General features: G+C 48.7%; 1 protein-coding gene across 6 annotated transcripts in view; it reads left to right on the top strand.

The window, feature by feature from the left end:
• Nucleotides 1-17,473, top strand: part of ACTG2 (actin gamma 2, smooth muscle) — a 39,764-nt gene extending 22,291 nt beyond the window's left edge. For all 6 annotated transcript variants that reach the window (XM_077805973.1, XM_077805975.1, XM_077805974.1 and 3 more), the window contains 8 exons: nucleotides 4,803-4,962; nucleotides 10,003-10,131; nucleotides 11,463-11,573; nucleotides 12,180-12,264; nucleotides 13,239-13,400; nucleotides 14,098-14,289; nucleotides 15,395-15,576; nucleotides 17,236-17,473. In XM_077805973.1, coding sequence (XP_077662099.1) covers nucleotides 4,837-4,962; nucleotides 10,003-10,131; nucleotides 11,463-11,573; nucleotides 12,180-12,264; nucleotides 13,239-13,400; nucleotides 14,098-14,289; nucleotides 15,395-15,576; nucleotides 17,236-17,379 — 1,131 coding nt within the window. In that variant the 5' untranslated portion in view covers nucleotides 4,803-4,836 and the 3' untranslated portion in view covers nucleotides 17,380-17,473. The remainder of the gene's footprint in view (nucleotides 1-4,802; nucleotides 4,963-10,002; nucleotides 10,132-11,462; nucleotides 11,574-12,179; nucleotides 12,265-13,238; nucleotides 13,401-14,097; nucleotides 14,290-15,394; nucleotides 15,577-17,235) is intronic.
• Nucleotides 17,474-20,534: the final 3,061 nt, after the last annotated feature.

The raw sequence follows: 20,534 nt of genomic DNA, 5'->3' as shown, positions 1-20,534 counted from the left end.
CAAGGTGCTGAGCCCCCTTGATGAGACAGACTTGTGTGACGCACGAAAACCAGAACTTGGTGGGTGGGGCTGAAGAACGGGGCTCTCAGTTGTGGGGAAGGAAGGTTATTAATCTTATCCATACAACAGATCATTTGAGTTGATCAGTTTCACCTGTTTCTTATTGGCCACTTGTTCTTAATAATGCTCTGTTGTCTTCAGTGGGAACTGAAATTGACAGGGCTCACTGGTAAATGCTGACAGCTTTCTCTCCCCCTCCTCTGGGCTGCATCTTATTGTAGGAGCTCCTCCACGTTGTCTCCAGACAGGAAGCGAAATGTTGGGAGTGGCCTTCTGCAAACCAGGAGTTGGGAAAACTATTTCCATTTTTGGGAAAGCCTGTGATGTAGGCTCATGTTTGTGTTTACTGGAGTCCCAGTGTGGTTTGTCTCAGACTCTGATTCATACTGATAAAGAATGATGGACATCAGGGACTGTTGCAAACTGGATAAAAGGAAAACTGCCCGTGTTTCTCAGAGAGCTGATACCTGCTTTCATGCCTCTGCAGTCTCTTATAACAGGAAATTTGTCTTGAAGGGGAATTGCAATATCCTCCAGGGAGAAACCATAGTTTATAGGGCTGTTCAAAGTGGAGAAGTGAACCTCAGGAATGAAGGCTAGAGTCTGATGCTGGTTTCCACAGAAGCTATTAGGCTTACTCTAGACTGGCACCTCTGTAAATGAAATCAGCATCTAGCCCTCTGTCTTCCAGTGTGCTGGAGGAATAGATCAATGTTACTGCTGCAGTTAAGCGGGGGCATCATGTTTACCCCACTGATGCTGCCAGGAAGCTGAGGAATTAAGCGCCAATGTGAGGTTTAAAGGAGAAATATTTCTCTCCCCTTTTCCCCCCGCAACAGAATTGCCAATGTTTTTATTTCTGCTTTTATCCCAAGGGGCTTTTCTAGAGAGATGTACAGTTAAACTAAAGACAAAGGGTCAGATTCTGCCCTGATTTACAGCTATTTGAAGTCGGATTGGACCAGATTCTGATCTCAGTTCCATCAGCATAAATCTAGCATCCTTCCTATCGAAGGCGGTGGAATTGAAGAGAATCTGACTGACTACAGAAATATTTCACACATGTAGTGTGATTCCAGACCACACAACATGCATAAATGTCTACAGAGGCATATCATACGCTACCAGTTGCACTGAAGTGTATACGTCGCATTGACTGGACCTGGGGGGCCTAATTCTGATTATACTTACGCTAGCATGACTCAGGAGTAACTCCTCTGTGACTGGCACAGGTAGATCAGAATCTGAGCTCGCATGCATTAATTTTGACCAATCATGTTAACTTCCTCATACTTCTTTTTTTACAGTAGATTTTCCATTGGATGCTGGGGTGTCAAATATTATGCTAATTTCATGGGCAGGTCTCTTCCATCAGGGATCATGCTCAAAGCAAACTCTCACTGACTTTAGTGGGAGATTTGCATGAGTAAGGACTGCAAGACTGATTATTTCTTCTAGTCCTGTAGCATCCACCAGGCATTGATCACACTAGGAGAAAGATGCAGCCCCTGCCCTGGAGAGCTTATTCGCTTTGCCACCCTTGGCTATGAATAAGGACTACCGGGGAGGCAGTGTGGCCTCATGAATGGAGCACTGGTTTGGGACTCAGGATTGCCTCTGTTTCCCCATCTGTGAAATGATACTGACCTTCTTTGTAAATTGCTTTGGGATGGATGGATGAAAAATGCTAGATAAGACTCAGCATGGCATTATTATTGCTATTCACTTTTCTTTTAAAACCAAGCAGGCCCCCAAATTAGATACACTAAATTAATGCATTGTGGGAATCTGGATGATGGATTAGCCTTCTGCTTTAGGGAAGGACGAGTCGTTTGGATCAGTAGCTTTGACAGTAAAAGAGCTAGGACTTTGGCTGGAATTCAGTCTGGTTTGATTCATAGATTCTACGGCCAGGAGGAACCATTAGTTCATCTAGACTGGCCTCCTGCATGCCACAGGCTAGAGGACTTTATACAGTTTTTATAAAATACTCTCCAAAAGCTTAAACAGGAGGGATAATTAGCCTGCCACTGGGTCTGAGTAATTCCTGGAATGACTGTTTTCCAGCAGTCGTGGGTGGGCAAATCCTCAGCTGATGTAAATGGACATTGCTCCATTGGAGCTGAGGATCTGGCCCAGGGATTTTAAAAGGGTCTGAGGGAAGCAGTGAAATGTACATTAGCACGATTTCCCCCAGGCTGCCCAGCAATGCTGCAATGCTGCAAGTCATCTCCTTCCCCAATCTCTTCCCTGGTGGGCTTCTCTGCAATGCTATCAGCTGGTCAGGAATCCCCCATTACATCCCTCTGGGATGTGAGCTCTGGCATCCATCACAGGTAACTGCACTGAAGTGGGTGCTTTGAGAGAAGACTCAAGCCCTGTATTTCTAAAGTGCAGCTGCTTTCTCCTAACAGGTTCCTGGCCATAACAGCAGTACATTTAAACCAGGCATCTCCAATCTCCCCACTTTGGCTGTCCATCAAGGGGTCAGCATTATCAAGTACAGGGCAAATGAGGAAACTAACTCGTTAAAAGACAATGAGCCGTTGTATGGCTTGCTTTGTTATTTATATACAAGGGGCCAGATTCTGCTGTGTAACTTCAGAGCAACTCCTCTGACTTGAACTGAGTTATCAGGTTCATAGCACGAGCCCAGAGTCTCCCTGCACTTTGTGGCTGGAGACTTTTCTCTTCCATGTGTGCAGTACTGCACATCTGGCCAGGTGGCAGCTGTACAAACTAATGGGCATGCAATGCAGTTTAAAACAAAATACAAACCACTAGGCCATGCACTGAATGATGGACAGACAGGGCCTTTGGCCCATCTCTGGTTATACTGATGCCAATAGTGATGTTGTTATGTCTGTGTTAACTTTTACCAATGGGCTGTAGTAAAAAGCCAGTTAGGCTTGGAGACTTTTTATAGTTATGCCTGGTCTTGTATCAAAGGAAGCTCCGCCGAAGCTGGGCGGATGTTTAAAACCTATATCCAGCTCCACGGTGGATTATCCCTCTCTGAACCATTGATTTGTTTTTTCCTATTGCCAACTAGGTACATGATGTTAAAACTCCCCCTTCAGCAGGTTCATTTCTAACATCTCTCTGATTCCCGGCCTTCATGTGGGCCTTGTCTGTCAGACCAAGGACGTTCTCTCATTCAAGCTTTCAACTGTGAGAGCCGGACCCCCTTGACGTTCCATTCACTACATAGCTGCCGTCAGCCGCAGAGTTTGCACCTCCTCATTGAGCTTGGTCCATCTGTTATGTCATGGACCACACCTCTTGAAGAGCCTCAACCTATGCTCACGTAAGTCAGTGGCAAAACTCCCACTGACTTCTGTAGTGCAGGCCCTGTCAGCGTAGGGAGATTCTCAAAAGGAACTTCCTTAAAGGGAGCGGGGTGAATCTGACTCTCCCTCCAATGCAACCCCATTGAAGTCCCTTCAATGGGACTTTGCTGCTGCAGCTGAGAGAAGAATTGAGGCTAGTCTCCAAAAAGGACCTGTTAGACCACCTTTAACAACATGGACACGGTGCCCCAGTTCGCCGTGTCTCCTTCATTTCTAGTTTCTGTGATTCGCTCTCAGCCTCTGCAGGAAGGACTCAAACCTAGGTCTCTTGACTTGGCTTCCAAAGCTGCCCCTAAAAGGTGACTTTTGGGGGGTGCCTGTTTAGTGCAGGCCTGTGAGATCTGTGCTCTGGGCAAGGCCCAGGCATCCTCTCTGCTTCCAAGTGCAACCCAAGGCATTGGCTGCAAGGTTTTGGAGCTGGCAACTTTAGAGGAGGCCTCTCTCCCCATACTCCATCTCAGCAGCTGAGTCTAACTGAGGTGCTTCTCCTAACAGCTCTTCGGCATGAGCTACTGAGAGCAGGAGGCAGGGTGACTGCAATGGAAGGCTGTAGAACGCTCCTTCTCTGGTTGGTCATCAGATCCAGAGTGGAAATAAAGTTAAGAATGTTAAATGTGAGGGTAATTAATCACTGGGTGTGGTGAATTCTCAATCAGCTGGATTCTTTAAGTCAAGACTGGGTCTCTTTCTAGGAGATCGGCTCTAGGCCAAACCGGAATTAGGGGCTCAATGAAGGACTCCCTGGGTGAGGCTCTCTGGCCTGTGTTCTGCAGAAGGCCAGGCTAGGTGGGTCGTAATGGTCCCTTCTGGCTTGAAAATGTACCTGCTGCAGCTTTTGGGGCGAGGCGTAAGGCTCATTTCATTTGGCTGAGCCTTTGCCAGATGGTTCTAACCACTGGTGTAGCCTTTTCGTGACTGAATTTTCTGATTGATGAATAATCTTTTGTTTTACACGCCAAGGGGGGCCTGCAGTGACTGACACAGATCGAGCTGTCTGAGTGAATATAGACCCAGTGATCTGAATCTCTTATCTCCATCTCAATCTCACCTGCCTCTGTATGTGACCAACTATATGGTCCGTAGGATCTTTGCATTCAGTAGGCCAGAACCGTAGCGGAGGAAAATTTCTGTAACTCCATTGATCTCAGCAGAGCTACATGGATTCGCACCAGCTGAGGCTCCAGGGCATGCTTATGTAGCTTTTGTGAACTTGCTTTCTCAGTTGAACTCCTTGAAAATGTGGGGTTCGATTCCGCTCTCCCCTGTAGCACTCTGTTGACTCCTCTGCGGTCGGATGGGTGGAGCTGAGCGTGGTGTTCGGTCCAATCCTTGACTAGCCATTCAGAGCCGCATGTAATTTTTAACGTTCCCCTTCATCTCTGCCTCTTCCAGGTGCTTCTGAATTCCAGCATCTCTCAGCTCCGCCATGTGTGAAGAGGAGACCACTGCCTTGGTCTGCGACAATGGCTCCGGGCTGTGCAAGGCTGGCTTTGCCGGCGATGACGCCCCACGCGCTGTCTTCCCATCCATAGTGGGTCGCCCTCGTCACCAGGTTTGTGCAGTACCTCAATGGCAGTCGACCCTCCCCCCCCCTTAAGACAATACTGTCGGCCTGAGCCAAGAGGCATGAGGAAGTCCCATTCAATCCAGGGGAATGCTGTATGGAAAATACTTGCATAATTGGGGCTGGGGTGGACTGAGTTGAGACGCTCTTTCATGTTCATCACATGTTGGACTTGGACAATACCAGCCTGGTTGGTGACCCAGCCAATCCATCCTAATCGGGCCCTAAAATCTGATGAATTGTTGGCCAACTTTTTTATTACAGTTCCATGTGTCAAGGCTTGACATAGGATTAATAGGTGTTTTGATAAGTGGCTGATGAATTTTTTTATAGAGTCCAAGTGGTCAGTGGGTTGCTTATAGCCATCTATAACACGTTCTGCTGATGTGCTGATAACCATCGCTAGCTCATGCCTAAAATGTGGTTGTAACATCTCGGAGTCATGTATTAAACCTATATAAATGGAATCTTAATGTAAAGGTTGATAAGCCCATTGGGGCAGGAACTGTCTTTTGATTCCGTGTTTGTACAGCAATTAGCCCAACGGGGGTGGGTTCGTGACTAAGACTCCGATGGCAATACGACTAAGAGGAGTCAGGACCCCAGGGTTCCCAGCATTGTGGCAGACTTTGGGCAAGAGGCTGAAGCCAACATTTTTCATAAGCGATGGCTGATGTTTGCGTGCCCCAGTTCTTGAGGGCTGAATCTGAGACGTCCCGGGGGAATCTGAAGAGGAGCTGAGCACCCGCAGCTCCCATTGGCTTCGGCTGGAGTGGCGGGTGGTCAGCACTTTGGAAAAAATCGGGCTTAAAGGGCCTTGAGCTGGGCCTCCAAAATGAGTGGGATGCTTCTGAAAATGTCTGTAACTGCTCCATGCCTCAATTTACCCCTCTCTAAAATGGGGCTGGTGCTGCCCTGCCTCCTAAGGAGTGTTGTGAGGCTTAATGAATGTTTGTAAAGCACTCTTAAACCCAAATTTATTCAGCTAGTCCAGCCCCTCCCGCTGAGACAGGATGAAGTCAACCTAGACCATCCCTGGCAGGTGTTTGTCCAACCTGTTCTTAAAAACCTTCAGTGATGGGGATTCCACAACCTCCCTAGGGAACCTGTTCCAGAGCTTAACTAAAATGGAAATGTCTCCTGTCCTATATGCTTCTAAATGCTTCAGGAGGATTGCATATTCCAGGGGATGCAGTTGAGGAGCAGGGAAGGGACCTGGGGTGCGGTTAGGGTTAGTACATTGGTCATCTGATCCCACTGGGGTTGATAATAACTCAGCGTCCGGACCCAGAATGTAAAAGGGGTAGGAGTGCTGGGGTTGCATGCGAGAGCTGATTTTGGGGGGAAGAGCAAGGACTGTGAGCCTTTGGCCCGTGTGTTCATGAAAGCAAGGAGGATGCAGAAGGAAAGGCTCTGCCCAGTGCAAGCCCTTTAAGGAATCTTAGTTGTAAATTACTTTATATGTGGTAAAACTAACTCTCAAAATGTGCATGTCAGCCTCTTCCAACTGAACACAGGTCACATAGTCTTTCCCACCCTCAGTCCTTCCTTCGTGATCTCCCCCTGCTGCTCTTGACTTGGCTTAGATCATAAAATCTTTACGGCAGGGAGTCAGCCTGTTCTTGTTCGTTAACAAGGTACTGTGCACCTGCCTGGCAGTATAGAGCAGGCCTCCATTCTGCGGTCACAGAACCTGCTGTTCACCCCCTGCTCAGATGACATTCCTGGGCTGTGTCCTGCTACTGTCTTTCTCGGCGTTATTGGTGTACAGGAACGTCTGGACAGACCCTGGGTATATGATCTCCTCCTGTCTGGAGCCAGAAGCTGACTTGAGACTGCCGTTGTCAGAGTGCTCCAGGGTCTGTTGCTCATGATATACAGGGCGTTCAGTCTTTCTGAAGCATTCAGTGTAGCCGATCGCCGGACTTTGCTTTATCACCTCCAGGGCAGGCTTTAGTCCTAGCTGAGAAAACCATCCCAGTGGGAGTGAAACTGGGTGAATCCTCGGTGGCCTGAAACGAAGATCGTGGACCAGGTTCTCCTCTGAAAGCCGCTGCTGATACAACGCCACGGGCGTCAGCGGAGTTACCGTGAATTTAAAGATGGGGGGTGGGACTGAGCGGGGACCTTCTGATCTTTCTTTTTAACGGGAGGGCGGTTTTCTAGGATGAGCAAGGCAGAGTCACATCCTGGGGGCTGTGTTGGCCTGGTAGCCCAATCAGTGGCAGTCGTAGCCTCAGCATGTCTTTGTAACATTGCTTGAGCAATACGAAACTGGCCAGCCTGCGGCTGACGCAGAAAGCTGCAGCCCAAGCGCTGGGCAGAGGGCCAGCCGCCGTCAGCCTGCTGCTCCTGCTGGCGGGCGTGGCACACGGATTGGGTCAGGGCTTTACAGCTCTGAGATGGGAGTATCTATAGAGCTGCTGGTGCCCGGCGTTGCATCTTGCCCTGGGCTCTGAGGGAAGAGGGCTTTTACCCCCAGCGTTTGCAGAGTCAAAGCAGCTGCCTCTGATTGTTTAATCTACTTATTGTTACTTAGCTGTCACTGGCCTCAAAATGCTGCATAGGCATTTAACTAACCAACCTTCACAATGCCTCTGGGAAGCAGGTACCTATTATTATCCCCATTTTACAGATGGGAGCAAAGGAGCTAGAGACATATTGCACGCTAAGCCCAGGCTCTGACACCCAAGCCCCTCTTCCATCCACACAGGGCCGTCCTTACCCATACGCAAAGCACACAGGAAATTTGAGGCACGACGTTTCCTGGTGCCCAGCACAGCTGCGTGCTGCCCCAGCCCTGCCTCTTGCCCCTCCCTGCTCCGCCCCAGCCCCAGCCCCACTCCGTGCCTTCCCCAAGCCTCTGCCCCTGAGGACTGCAGCAGGGCAGGGCCTACACCCACCGGCAGTGGGAAGTGCAGCGACCCAGCCCTAGCCACGCCACCGGTGAATGCTGGGGGGCGGTTTCTCTCTGCCCCTCAAGCCAGCCCCCCCCATCTCCGTGCGGAGGCCTGGGGCACTGTGTAGGGCCCCAGAATAGCTAGGGATGGCCCTGTGTCCACACGTGTGATTGTGGTCCCAGGGGGGCCACACTGAGATTGCTCAATCAGGGCAAACTGCAAAGAATGGGGCAGACAATCCCCCACCCTGGTGGTTATTCTAATAATTAGATTCACCAAGCCAGCAACCAGACAGCTCCTACAGTACCTCACTGGTTACCCAGAAGCCAAAAATACAGTTCCCTTAAAACAATCCAACCTTGGGCTCCCACCCAGACAGCCAAGTCAAATATGATGAGCATTACTGAAAATCTTGTTCATTATATAAAAAGTTCGACCAATCCCAAAGGACCGGGCACATTACCCACCAGGTCAATGAATATTTCAGATCTTACCCAAATACACGCTTACAGCCAATTCCTATGAACTAAACTAAAATTTATTAAAAAAGAAAAGAGAGAGGATAGGTAAAAAGATCATTATACATACAGGCTTGAATAAAATTCTTAGGTCAGTTTCATAGTAGAGATGGTGAGCTTTAGAGTTGCAAAGAGTTCTTTCTGAATTAGTTCCATAGGTTCATAGAAGATCAGGGTTAGAAGGGACCTCAGGAGGTCATCTAGTCCAACCCCCTGCTCAAAGCAGGCCCAATCCCCAATTTTTGCCCCAGATCCCTAAATGGTCCCCTCAAGGATTGAACTCACAACCCTGGGTTTAGAAGGCCAATGCTCAAACCACCAAGCTATCCCTCCCCCCATAGTTATAGACATTGGGTTATAGTCCAATGTCCAATATCAGGGTGATCCAGACTGGAGCTGGACACCTTTGTCTTTCGACTCGCTCAGGTCAGCAGGTGTTCAGACTCTGTGCCCTAGGACTCTGCTGGGGTGGGCGTTCAGAGCCTGAGTCCCACTGTGACTTGGGTCCAACCCTGCCACTTTGCAGTGTGAACGCAGTTCAAGCTGCAGACCTGAAACAGAAGCTCTGCCTGGCACAGTACGGACACGTTAACACAGCTGTGAGACCCAAGTCCAGCAATTGTAAACCCAGGTTTATGATGCAGTGTGGACGCTCAAGAGCAGGCTTTGAAACACTGAGTCCACAAGCCTGGGTCTGCAGATCTGAGTTTACAATGCAGTGTAGACAGACCCGTATGGATTAAATGGGAATGCCAAGACTCCATAACCAGTGGTAAGCCCTGACCCTGTTCTTTGCTTAACAGCAAAACTCCAATTGACCCCCACTGGGAGCAGGCCTGAGTCCAGTGTTAGAGATGAAGTTGGGACTCAGGACTTCCAAGTGCCCAGTCCCGTGTTCAGTCTGCTGCACCTTGCTGTCACTGTGTCATTCTGCCAACGCCATGGAAAGTTTTTAATGTTGTTTCATTCCCATGTGTACAAGCAACAAGATTGCTGCAAAAGAGGGGTGTTCTAAGGGCCAAATGTATCCCTGATGTAAATCCGTGGCAGGTAACTGATGAATTTGGGCATAAAAATGATAATTGATTGGGTCTCATTCTCAGCTGGGTTGTGCTGCTGTGAATCTGGAGTAACTCCAAAGCAGCTCCACAGATTCTGGACTAACCGGAGATCAGGATCTGGCCTTAAGCCATTTCTAAGGGCCTGATTCTGATACTGTTGCTGCTCCACGGAGGGAGGCCTGCCTACACCGTGAATTTACCCCACGTTCAGCCACTGGTACAGTGACATCAGTGTAGACAGGCCATGCTGCAATTTGCACTGGAACAGCTCACCCCAGTTTCAAGCAGGAATAAACTCCACAGGTGCAAATAGTGGCTGAATCACATGTTCATCTGGGAATAGTCTCATTAGAACCCATTAGTTTGGCCCTAAGGTCGGACTGAATGAAAACTGAGCAAGAACCTCAGGTTTTGCCCAATATTTCTGCTGCCAATGATGGTAAGATAAATAGGCGTATGGATCAGTGTGCGTATCTGAGCTACTGGACAGTTTTCTTCTGCCCCATGGAGGTGAGCTTGACTGTTAACATCTCCCTTGTTGTTTTCTAGGGTGTGATGGTGGGTATGGGCCAGAAAGACAGCTACGTAGGGGACGAGGCTCAAAGCAAGAGAGGAATCCTTACTCTCAAGTACCCCATCGAACATGGCATCATCACCAACTGGGACGACATGGAGAAGGTAGGGCAGGGAGCTCTTGTTCTCCTTTGGACTCAATTGGCCAAAAAAACCAAAAAAACCACCAAACTTTCTCCACTGTTATTTTTCAAATGGTTTTGATCATTTGCACCCATTTGCCTTTAAGAATCCCACTCTTCTGGGGAGTCAAATAGAAAAACCAGGGAGCCAGCCAAGGATTCTTTGAATTTTCCTTTCCTAAGTTCAAAATGTGCTCGCGTCACTCGCTGGAGATGGTGTTGCAAGTCCCCTGTCTGTGCCTGATCTCAGGGGATGAGTTTAACAGCCCCCGCTAGGGAGGCTGGCTCTTTGGCTCAAGGTGTAGCAGCTCACGCTTTTGGCTCTGGTGGTTCCCAGCGTGTTTGCCAATGACTGTGGCGGTGACAGCTGGGTGAATTTTTTATTGTTGGGTCCAACGCCAAAGTCTTTACATTGTACATCAGCTGTGGCCAATGCAGGACTGTTTTTACAGCATTTACATAACAGCCTCCACTATGGGTCATCAGCAAGGGTTGGATCCTTTACCCTTTATCTCCAAACCACAGGCCTCTCCCGCTTGAGCTAAAGGAATGACTCCATCAGTTGCTGATGGTAATAGGCTGTTATGCGCCATGGGGCCAGCCATTAGAGGGGGACATGGCACACTTAACAGGTGTATTACACAGATGATATAACAATGGCAGCTACAGAAACCCCTCTAATTTTCAGGGCTTTGTCCAGTCTTCTGCCCCATTCATTGGGGAGATGACTTTACAGCCTCAGGAAGTGTTTCCTGAGATACAGCCAGTATTCCCCTTTGCTTAACGTCCTCTTATCTCTCTTAGCTATTCCCCCTTGAACCATCCTAATCAATCCCTCTCATTCCATGTGGCTTACACACCCGATGGATGGTCACTTCCCCTCCTTCCCACTGCAGACCCCAGCTTGTATTTTAGCCCAGCTGTACAAATTCAGTTCCCTTTTATCATAAATCAAGCCCTCAGTTTTAATCTCAGATCTGGGTGGGTGGATGGAGGTAGGACTGGGCCCCAAAATCTGACTCTTTGCTTCACTCCCGTGCAGCTGTCTTGTGGCTGCATTCTAGCTGCAGTTTAATTCTGGGCTGAAGGGGTTAATGTGGATGAGTCTGGATTTTCCAGCTCAGGCCTGTTTCTAGACTGAAGTCTGGTCCATGCTGTGGCTTTACCCCGATTCCAGTCAACAGCATAGCTACACTGCTGCCAACCCCTGGTGTGGACAGGGCATATCCGTTCCCTCCATGTAACCAGTCAGAAGAACTGATCCTTCAGCACGGAGTCTGAGCTACCATTATCGTTTTGTGTCCTCCGGCCTAGATCTGGCACCACTCTTTCTACAATGAATTACGAGTGGCTCCGGAAGAACACCCCACCCTTCTCACAGAAGCGCCCCTGAACCCCAAGGCGAACCGTGAGAAGATGACCCAGGTAAAACATCAACTTCCTGGAACGTTCCCTCCATTAGTCTCATGGTAGGTACTGTCCCATCCGGAGGGAAATCTAACCAGACTGTATACTGGTGGGGGGGACTCTTGCTCTTCTGGAGTCCCCGAAACATCTTTAGTGTGTTGGGATCTGAGAAGCTAGATACATAGTTGAAGAGCTTTGCTTTAGCTGCCTGATGTCCAGCCTTTGCTGATATCATTGGTGGATAAAAATGGTCCGCAACTGGTTAGATGGCAAACGCCAACTCGATCCCCTCTCGGAAGTTGTCTGGAGAAATACAGCTGAGCTGTGGGAGGTGCTGGTCCATCTGTAGAATGGGATGCCCTTAGATCTTGCTCTTAGCTATGGGTGATGTCCCCTGTCCACACCTCGCAGAGACTATCCATAACTAGCAGATCAGGAACCCAGAGGTTCTGCTGTTGCAGTGGATGATGTAATTCTCTATTTACCCAGCCGAGCCCCAGCCCAGATAGCGGTTGAAGAGTTAGGATACCGAAAACTCAACCTACTTTCACTGGGCTTTTGGGTGCATTGTGGGACCCAACCGCCCCAGGTGTTTCTTAACATTTGAATGGGTATTCTTTTCAGATCATGTTTGAAACCTTTAATGTCCCCGCCATGTACGTTGCAATCCAAGCTGTGTTGTCCCTCTATGCGTCTGGCCGTACTACTGGTGAGTAGTTCTCTTCCCTCCTCTGCCACGGATGACGCGTAGGTGCTGTCGGCTTGATTTTGCAGAAGTGCTGGGCACCCACAATTCTCCCCGAATTCAATGGGAGCTGCATTTTCTCAGGACAGTTTAAATCCACTACTGGGTAGACACCCAAACTATTGGTCCGCCTAAATCCTGCTCTTTTGGGGAGCAGCTCTGAGATGGAGCAGGGACGCTGGCAGCTGTGTCCCCTACAACGGATCTCCTGATGGCACAGAGTAAGCGTTCTCATAGGAGGCCAGGGGGCCTCAGTGCAGCATACATTGCTGCTCCTCCCGGCAAGAGCACAGTATGGCCTAAGCTGCCCCTGGCTGGAACTTCTTAGTGACGGTAGGGTCTGTGCTAGCCAGCTGGGAGGGCAGAGGCAGGCAAACCCTTCCATTTGAACACGTCCCCTGGGTGTGCAGGCTGGCACGCTTGCCAGGGATATCTATCCATGCATCACAAAGTTATTCTAACTTCCTGCTACCATCTCCCTCTTTTACATACCGGAGCAGAGGATTTAGCCCTGCTGGGGGCAAAAATATTTTAAATCAAATGACCCTCTCTTTGCCAATCTAAGTTATTTAGAGAGGTAGAGATCTCGGGGCCTCACACACTTTAACATATTTATACTCATATGCCCCTGTGAGGCAGGGCAGTGCTGTTATTCCCATGGTACAGATGGGGAACTGAGGCACAGAATGATTTGTTCAAGGTCACACAGGAAGGCTGTGGTGGAACAGGGATTTGAACGTGGGTTTCCCATGTCCTATGCTAGCGCTCCAACCACTGGACCATATTTCCTCCCCGAAGAGCTCAGCTTGTTGTGAGGAGTGGAATTATTATGTTAATAACTGATGCATGTGTTTCTCTTTGCTTGCTGCACGTAAGAGAGACGCAGGGCCAGCAGATCCACAGACCTCTCTTAACTCCGCTCTTTCCATTGTCTCCAGGTATCGTTCTGGACTCCGGGGATGGTGTCACTCACAATGTCCCCATCTATGAAGGATACGCTCTGCCCCATGCGATCATGCGTCTTGATCTGGCTGGTCGCGATCTTACTGACTACCTCATGAAGATCCTCACGGAGAGAGGCTACTCTTTTGTCACCACTGGTACGAAGGGGAGCTTTTGGTCTGGTCTCTGTGGGTTCAGCACAGTGACCTGGGGGTGTGGAGACAGGCTAATGAGTACCAAGTGGGTAAACTCAGCTTTTTGAGCCAATGGATCCCTTGGAGCACTGTGGAGAGAAGGTGCCCTCGGTATCTAGAGGGAGTGGGGAAAATTCTGATCACGAGGCAACATGAGGCAACACGGGTGGCATTTAATGAGGCGCTAGAGGGTGATGTGAGGCTTGTGATTGGGGGGGCAAAAGGAGGTCATAGATGGGGGACAATATTTAATGATGACACAGTTCTCTGCTGGCAGAGGTCACATCTCATGATGTGGCCAGACTAAATTCATAAAGTTTAAGGCTAGAAGGGATCATCTAGTCTGACCTTCTGTATATCACAGACCATTCAGTCGTCTCCAGTTACCCCTGAATTGAGCCCAGTATCTTGTGTTTGGTTAAAGCATCTTCCAGAAAGGCATCTAGGCTTGATTTGCAGACCCCAAGGGACAGAGAATCCACCACTTCCCTGGGTAACTTGTTTCCCCTTGTTAATCAGCTCTCACGGTTAAATGAAAATGGGCCCCGTAGTTCTGACAGCTCTGCTCCATCGCTGCTTGGTGCTCCCCACCTTCGGCCCAGCGGAACAGAGACTGTGTCTGAGCTGTGAGGCTAACAGTGCTTGCTCCTGCCTTCCACAGCCGAACGAGAAATCGTGCGCGACATCAAGGAGAAGCTGTGCTATGTGGCCCTGGACTTCGAAAACGAGATGGCCACAGCTGCCTCTTCCTCCTCCCTAGAGAAGAGCTACGAGCTGCCTGACGGTCAGGTCATCACCATCGGCAATGAGCGTTTCCGTTGCCCGGAAACCCTCTTCCAACCGTCCTTCATTGGTGAGGGTCCATTCAATTCCAGCCCCTTTTCATGTAAAGATTCTGAAACTTTCAGATCTGGATCCAGAGCGTAAGGCTGTTTGGATCTGATGGGTTGGGTAGAGCCCATTTCTAAATATATTAACTGATATGGCAGGAGAGGGGAAAAGGGAGGGTAGGTTCATAGAATCATAGAATATCAGGGTTGGAAGAGACCTCAGGAGGTCATCTAGTCCAACCCCCTGCTCAAAGCAGGACCGACACCAACTAAATCATCCCAGCCAGGGCTTTGTCAAGCCTGACCTTAAAAACCTCTAAGGAAGGAGATTCCACCATCTCCCTAGGTAACCCATTGCAGTGCTTCACCACCCTCCTAGTGGTTGGTTGGGTTATTTATTTTTTCCGTCTGTTTAAATACTGGGACAGATGGGATGGGGATATACTAGTAACATCTTCCCCCACCCTTCTACATTCCATATTTTCCACAGTGGGACTCTCTCTTGTTAATGCTTGAGGCAAATTTAAGAGGGTGCAATTCCTCAGGTGATCATGGTTTGTTTTCTCTTCTAATTGCCATGAATAGGAGAAAAGGAGGAGAGCCAGACTCTGCTTGGTTATGTGGGTTCAAGGCAGCTGTCACTGAAAGCTTCCCTGGTGTACATGAGAGCAGAGGCCTTTGGATTTAATTAGAACCTCTCAGCCTGGGGATAGAAGATGCAGCCATGGCTCCACAATAGACAGTGCATATATATTATTTGTATTGCTGTGGTGCCCAGGTGCTAGGTGCTGTACAAATGCCAAACCAAAAAACAGTGCCTAAAGAATTCTCAGTCTAAGTACAGGGGCTGGATTTGCTGCTTGACCCTAGGGCAGTCTGTCACTTATATAAAGTACTGATCACGGTAGTAACTATTCATAGGCCTGTGTGAAGCAACCACCCCACTAGCTAGGTGCACATGAAGATTCAGGTTATAAGGGAAGAAGGTTATGTATGGCCTGATGCACTTCCCATTGCAATCAATGGAGCAACCCCCACAGACTCCAGAGGGAGACGGACCAGGCTTGGAAGGAGGAAAGGTGCTGGTGAGTAGTAATACAACACTGATCCTATGCTGCTTCCCCACAGGCATGGAGTCTGCTGGAATTCACGAGACCACCTACAACTCCATCATGAAGTGCGACATCGACATTCGTAAGGATCTGTATGCCAACAACGTCCTTTCCGGGGGCACCACCATGTACCCTGGGATCGCGGACAGGATGCAAAAGGAAATCACAGCCTTGGCTCCCAGCACAATGAAGATTAAAGTACGTCTTAGTTCTTGGCTGCTATGCTTTTCTCTCCCTACACCAGCAGTTCTCAAACTGAGGGTCAGGACCCCAAAGTGAGTTGCAACTCCGTTTTAATGGGGTAGCCAGGGCTGGCATTAAACTTGCTGGGCCCTGCTGCCTGGCGCCAAAGCCGAAGCCTGAGGGTTTCAGCCCTGGATGGTCGGGCTCAGGATACAGGCTCCCCGCATGGGGCCGTGGTGCTTTGGCTTTGTCCCCCCCGGCCCCACCCAAGGCGGTAGGGCTCGGGCAGGCTCAGGCTTCGGTCCCCACTTCTGGGGTCGTGTAGTAATTTTTGTTGTCAGAAGGGGGTCGCGGTGCAATGAAGTTTGAGAACCCCTGCCCTACACGCACCATCTATAACCTGATCACGCAGAGTTACTTCAGAAAACGTTTGGCTGTAAAACTTTTCCCAGTGAGAGTGAATCAAAATATCCATGTAGAGCCTTTGTTTTCCCACATTTAGAAGGTCGTCCGAATGACCAGCATTTCACATCCATAGTTTGATCCCCTTTGTTCCATTAACTCACGCAACTGAGCATGACCCTCCACTACCTAGGCAGAAGTCACCTTTTAATAACAAAGTAGGACTGTTCTGCGACTCTTTTTCACACAAACTTTCCACTGTGCTCAGTATTGCAGAGCCAAGCAGTGCATAGTTTGGCCGAAAAGTTTCTAACTCCAGAAAGCTGCTTGTTAATACTAAAGGGGAAGATTTAATATAAAGCAAAGAAGGGACTTTGAATGGGATTTATTATTATTTATGAATGGTCTTACCAGTGCACCTAGAAGCCCCAGTCATTTGGCCTAATCTTGGTTATTGGGTTTGGTGTGTGGGTGCTGGGTGGTGTTGGTAGCCTGTAATATACAGAGGGTCAGACTAGATGACCTGGTGGTCCCTTCTGGCCTTCAACTCTATGGACCAGACCCACTTTGCTAGGGGCAGTACAAATATAGACAAAAACTCCCTGTCCCAAAGAGCCTGTGCTCCTAAATCCCTTAGGAACTTTAAAAAATGTCTCCTATAGCTTATAAGGAGAAGAAATTCCCTACCACTGATTCCAAGTCAGCACGTGCAGTAACCGAAACTGGTTTGGTTTTTATGGGTTCAATCCTGTGAGGTGGAGCATGCCGTTAGGGCCTGATCCAAAGCCAGGTGGAGTCACTGGGAAGACTCCCATGGATTTCAATGGCCTTTGAGTCAGACCCTCCCCTTGCACTCAGCTCAAAGGGAATGCAGGGCGCTCGGCACTTTGCAGGGTCAGACCTGTCTGTCGAAGGCCATGTCTACACTACAGCTCCGGTTGTAGGTGTGCTGCGGTAGTGTGGATGCTTCCCACACCGACAGAAGGGGTTTTTCTGTTACTGTAGTTAATCCATCTCTCCGAGAGGCTGTGGGTAGGTTGACGGAAAAATTCTTCCAGCAACCTAGCCGCGTCTCCACTGTGGGTTAGTTCAACCTAACTATGGTGCTCAGGGTGTGAAATTTTTCACAGCCCCAAGCGACGTAGCTAGGTCAATCTAATTTTTAAGAGTAGACCAGCTCTTAGTCTGTGTGCCTAGGGGTCCGTACCATAACTGGCTTGTGGAAGTGCGCAACCTTGTTTCACCGGATCCTGTCTGCAATTGTTTCGACAGATCATCGCCCCCCCTGAACGTAAATACTCCGTCTGGATCGGAGGCTCCATCCTGGCCTCTCTCTCCACCTTCCAGCAGATGTGGATCAGCAAACCAGAATACGACGAGGCCGGCCCTTCCATTGTCCACAGGAAGTGCTTCTAAGAACAGAGCACCCATTCTTCAGGACCTCGGGTGCTTCCTGGTTCCTTCTCTCCCTTTGCAATTATTTCTAACCCTTTAAAAAGCATTAAAACTTTTTTTCACGCCTTCCCTGCATGTGGTGCTTTGTTCCCTGCCTTCCCGGTAGGCTGTGGGCCTGCAGTTCAATGGGTGATCTTCTTTGTATGATGGGGGTGGGGGGGTTTTAAAGCTGCGATTGGAGAATAAGAATGAGCGAACAGCTGCAGGATCTAGCATCCTTGGCGCAGGCCAGAGCCCCAGTTCAGCTGCGCACAATTGCCTTGTAGCATTGTTTGTGCAGCCCTTTGAAGAATTACCTGTTTATCATGATAATACTCCTTTCAGAATCGGCCCATGTCTCCCATTCAGCCTCTTTCTGATGAGGGTGTAATTTCCATATCAAAGTTTGCATGGGTGGTGGCGGGGATTCGTAAGGGTCCTTCTAGGGCAGTATTCCTCAACTGGGAGGTAGGCCCACCTAGGAAGGAGGACAGAGCCCAATTTGGGAGTGGGGGAGACGTCATGGGCCAAAGAAAGTGGGAGGAGGGAAAACTGAGTGATTGTACCCCTAACTTTCCCTCCCTCAGCAAACTTACCAGCAGCAGGTGAAACAAACTTCCTTAGGAGGATGTAGGAGGGCTACCAGGGAAGGGGATGGCGGGAAGATTGGGGAGGAGAACAGGGTTTGACACCAGGAAAAGTGGATGGGACTGTGGGGGTGGGACGGAGGGACCCAGGGAAGGGGAACAAAAAAGAAATGAAAATAAAAGGGAATTTAAAATATATTCATGATACACAGCAGCATAGGTGCTGGAACTGGGGGCGTTGGGGGTGCTGCCCCACCCCCTGGCTTGAAGTGGTTTCCATTTTATACACTGTTTACAGTTTGGTTCAATGGCTCTTAGCACCCCCACTATACAAACTGTTCCTGCCCCCCTGCAGAGCAGAAAAAACAGGGACAAAAGGAGGTGATGGGGAGAGCGAGAAAAGGACAGGAAGGCAAGAGAGTTCTCTGTGCAAGCCCGGGTTTTACAAAAAGGATTATTCTTCCCCCTCCCCCCCCCCCCCAATTTTCATCCTACTTTTGTATCATTCAAATATATACAAAATAACTTGTTTTATTAGGAAAATACCACACAATGCATGCGCCATATGTATTACGAGAATACACTCGTCTGTGTGTGTCTATGCAAAGCTGCCTGTGGAAGCGAGGCTAGAAGATACACACAATAAACAAACAGGCACGCACGCAAGCCCTGAAATGCCTGCACATCTGAACGTACTGACGACCCTGACGCCCACCCCAGACACATTTCAAGCTGTTAGCAGGGAACGGTTTAAATATCTGACCCACTAAAATGGGAAGAAAACGAAAATCTGTATCGGAGTGCGTTTCGGAACACAAGGAAGGATTCAAAAGTTTTTAAAAAACAAAACCAGGAGAAAAGGATGAAGTTGACTGTATGCGTGGCAAATGGTGTGGCCCAGTTATTAAATGTAAATATTTATAGGCTCAGTCTACAGCAGTAAACTGTTTGTTCAAATGAAAAGGTTTATTTGGGGATTAGAGAGAGATTGTTTTCTTAAATTCAGAGGTAGCCTTGTATTCTGAGTTCTGGTTTAGTTCTGCAGCAAACCACATTAAATTCCATTCATCAAAGCATTCATCCACTGAATACTTCCCCGCCGTCCTTTCGTCCACCAAAATAAACCCCAATATTTACCCAGAAAAATTAATAGTTTTTTTTCCACCAATTTTCACCTGTTTTGTTGTAGTAATAAACCCTGATAAATTCCTGGGGAAAATTAAATAAAATAAAAACTGAAAAGGAAGAGCCCTACCTATGTGCCATGCTCTGATGTCGAGGGTCCACAGCCTGGAGCACGGAAGAGACGCCTAACAGGGCTGGTAGGAAATCTTCCCCCAGAACTTTCTGATGGGGAAATTGAGTTTTTGGCAAAACAAACTCTTTGTGGAAGGTGTCTGTGGTCCTTATTTTTCTTCGGAGAAACCAAATACCTGAAAATCTTCAGCTAAAAACATTTTGGATTTCAGCGATTTTTTTTTTTTTTTTTTTTTTGGTCAAAAAAAATCAGTTTTCAGCTGAAGATTTCAACAAAAAATGTTTGTTGAAATTTTCCACTGAAACACCTTCTGTCCCCCCCACCCCCATGTTCCAATCAGCTCTGGAACCTAGAGGTGGTCCAACCAAAGGAAGAGCTGGGAATCTCTGCTCTAGGGAGCAACATTGAAGCAGGGTCTGTCTGAACTTCCTAGGCCAGCTCTTGGGCACGTGTAAATGGGAACTGCTCCATTACACTGACCAAACAGAGTGCACAAGCTCTTCAGGTCTGGTTGCCAGGTTTTCGGTTTTTGACCAGAACGCCTGGTCAAAAAGGAACCCTGGCGGCTGTGCCGACTGGGCCGTCAAAAATCCACACACCTCGCCTAGGTAAATTTGTCTAGATCTGAACTAAGAAAAGGTGTCAAGGGTTTGTCTACTGAGGAAATCACATTCCAGTGCTTCACCACCCTCCTAGTGAAATAGTGTTTCCTAATATCCAACCTAAACCTCCCCCACTGCAACTTGAGACCATTACTCCTTGTTCTGTCGTCTGCTAGAGAACAGTCTAGATCCATCCTCTTTGAAACCCCTTTTCAGGTAGTTGAAAGCCGCTATCAAATCCCCCCTCACTCTTCTCTTCTGCAGACGAAACAAACCCAGTTCCCTCAGCCTCTCCTCATAAGTCATGTGCTCCAGCCCCTAACCATTTTTGTTGCCCTCTGCTGGACGCTTTCCAATTTTTCCACATCCTTCTTGTAGTGTGGGGCCCAAAACTGGACACAATACTCCAGATGAGGCCTCACCAATGTCGAATAGAGGGGAAAGATCACGTCCCTCGATCTGCTGGCCATGCCCCTACTTATACATCCCAAAATGCCATTGGCCTTCTTGGCAACAAGGGCACACTGTTGACGCATATCCAGCTTCTCGTCCACTGTCACCCCTAGGTCCTTTTCTGCAGAACTGCTGCCTAGCCATTCGGTCCCTAGTCTGTAGCGGTGCATTGGATTCTTCCATCCTAAGTGCAGGACTCTGCACTTGTCCTTGTTGAACCTCATCAGATTTTTTTTG

Source organism: Eretmochelys imbricata, chromosome 26, assembly GCF_965152235.1.
Source record: "Eretmochelys imbricata isolate rEreImb1 chromosome 26, rEreImb1.hap1, whole genome shotgun sequence".
NCBI classification, from domain to species: domain Eukaryota; kingdom Metazoa; phylum Chordata; order Testudines; family Cheloniidae; genus Eretmochelys; species Eretmochelys imbricata.
This window is presented reverse-complemented; position numbering and strand designations above follow the sequence as displayed.